The sequence below is a fragment of the Lipotes vexillifer genome, unplaced genomic scaffold (assembly GCF_000442215.2).
Source record: "Lipotes vexillifer unplaced genomic scaffold, Lipotes_vexillifer_v1.1 scaffold1529, whole genome shotgun sequence".
Taxonomy (NCBI): Eukaryota; Metazoa; Chordata; class Mammalia; order Artiodactyla; family Lipotidae; genus Lipotes; species Lipotes vexillifer.
In genome coordinates this window covers 387536-390019 of record NW_006784325.1, presented here as the reverse complement: position 1 = coordinate 390019, position 2484 = coordinate 387536, and the positions used below count along the sequence as shown (strand labels likewise).

At 53.3% G+C, this 2484-nt stretch overlaps 1 protein-coding gene across 1 annotated transcript in view; it reads left to right on the top strand.

The window, feature by feature from the left end:
* GOLGA3 (golgin A3) overlaps positions 1 to 2484 on the top strand; it is a 44159-nt gene that overhangs the window by 2869 nt on the left and 38806 nt on the right. Inside the window, exon 3 of the mRNA XM_007456691.1 lies at positions 2375 to 2484. This exon is cut by the window's right edge and continues 15 nt beyond it. Coding sequence (XP_007456753.1) covers positions 2375 to 2484 — 110 coding nt within the window. The remainder of the gene's footprint in view (positions 1 to 2374) is intronic.

The following is a 2484-nucleotide window of genomic DNA, read 5'->3' as shown; positions in this document are numbered from 1 at the left end:
TTGCGGTACGCGGGCCTCTCACTGCTGTGGCCTCTCCCATTGCGCAGCACAGGCTCCGGACGCACAGGTTCAGTGGCCATGGCTCACGGGCCCAGCCGCTCCATGGCCGCGGCATGTGGGATCTTCCCAGACCGGGGCACGAACCCGCATCCCCTGCAGCGGCAGGCGGACTCTCAACCAGTGCGCCACCAGGGAAGCCCGACAGTTACACTTTGAAGGCTTTCTTTTATGAGTTACTTTAATCAGTGTTTATGTTGTGCAATCCCTGGGGATTCATGGGTGAACAAGTTGCAAACTGGCGGCCTCTGAGCCCTAGAAACCTCCAGGCCTTTTTCTAACGTGTAGGTTTTCATACACAGACTTGTGTGACTTTACTTAATGGGATCATTTCACACGTGCTGTTTTTAAGCCTCATCCTCCCTTTAGTACCTCTTCCCCTCCCCTCCAGGTCAGCCACATTCTCACATAGTGCTTTACAGGCGTCTGGAAACAGCCAGGTTTGGGGGTCATTGTTTTTTAAAATGGGGTTATGTCCCTCACATTATTGTGTGCTTTCCTCACCTAGCTTTATCACGTGGAGATTGCCCCACATCAGCTGATCAGCTGATGCAACTCCATATCTATTCTCTTAAGGCTGGTACAGGCCCCGCGTGTGGCCGGTAAGAGCCACGTGACCAGTACTGCAGTGGGCATCTCCCCATGCGTGTTTGCAGCATTGGTGCTTTCGTTTCTATGGGCTCCACCCTAGAAGCAGAATTCATGGTCAGAAGCAACAGCTGTGTTTACCTCCATCATGTGTGGTCACATTGCCAGGGCGCTGACGCCCTGTGAGAGGACACAGGCTGTTTCCTCTGAGTCTATCAGTCTGATGGGTGTGCTGTGATGCTGCCTTGATAGTTTCATTTGCAGTTCCCACTTCCCTGGTTACTAGAGGGTTCTTCACAGGCATTATTTTGTTAGGGCCACAGCGTACTTTAAACATCTCTGTAAACTAACTGTTAGCATGTCAGCCAAGATGTGTGAAATCCTGGGTCCTGACCTGAGGGGTATGTTAGCTCTGGCCCGAGGTACCCACCCGGCTCGCCTGCCTCCAGCCCAGCCCCGCCCCGAGGCCATGTCTCTGGTGCTGCGCTTGCTGATTTGGGTTCCCTGCCTGAGGCCACAGCTCCTAGGTCTCTGCTGTCTGGACCACTCAGCGTTGTGAAAAGTATGAGAGACCTCTTGAGTGATGAGTGCACAGTTAGTGACGACAATGCTGAATTCCTAGTGAAATTCAGCAGCAGCTACTTACCTCCTAGAATCCACATTTGAAGATGCTTCCGCCCATGAAGGGGCTCGGTCAGGCGCTCCTGCGCTCCCGGCAGCCTGCTGCCTGAGCCCCGGGGAGACCTGGGGCTCTCCTCCCTTTCACTCGTTCTTCGGCCCTTTTCTTACCCAAAGCGAAAGCTTTGGATTTTAGATACTTAAAATTTTGTCATTAGCCAGAAAGTTCTCAGAGTAGTTCCCCTCCTGTCCTTGAGCAGAGACCCTGGACTGGAGCCGCCTCAGGCAGGAAACTGAGGTGAGGGGCCCACACATAATTGCATAAAGAAGGCGAGTTCAGCGGCCGTCGTCCCATCAGGATTGCTTCTCACGCTCCTCTGTACCGTCAGGGAGTGGGCTTGGAGCTTGGTGAGAACCTCAGAACACACACTGGCACCAATTTCAAGTTCAGTTCTTTTGTTACTAAAAGGCACAGGTTGCCCGTGTCCTGTTTTATTTTTTATTTTTTTTTAAATTTCAGGCTAAATATATATTAATTAATTTTATTCATTTTTGCTGTGTTGGGTCTTCATTTCTGTGCGAGGGCTTCCTCTAGCTGTGGCAAGCAGGGGCCACTCTTCATCGCGGTGCACGGGCCTCTCACTATCGCGGCCTCTCGTTGCGGAGCACAGGCTCCAGATGCGCAGGCTCAGTAGTTGTGGCTCACAGACCTAGCTGCTCCACGGCATGTGGGATCCTCCCAGACCAGGGCTCGAACCCGTGTTCCCTGCATTAGCAGGCAGATTCTCAACCGCTGCGCCACCAGGGAAGCCCCACCCATGTCCTGTTTTACCAGCCGGGTGCCCATAGAGGGCGATGCACTCGTGGCACGAGCACGGCCCCTGTGCTTGGCCAGTGTGTCTGCCACCAGGTGGGTCCTCTCTGTGGTCAGTGTCCACGGCTTGCAGTTTTCTTTCCATCTGCAAACACTTCTTTCAAACTAGACAGCCGTGTGTCGTTCAAAGCTAAATCGTATCAGTAATAAAACACAAAACAGCCAGGCTGCCGTTCTGATTGGTCCTCTGTGCCCTGGTGCATTGTGAGTTTCTAAATGGCCATTTCCCCACCTCAGGCTCAACAGAGGCTCCAGTGCCCCTGGAGAAGGAACAGCAGGTCCGACTGCAGGCTCGGAAGCAGCTGGAAGAGCAGCTCAGACAGTACAGGGCGAAGCGCCAGCAGGAA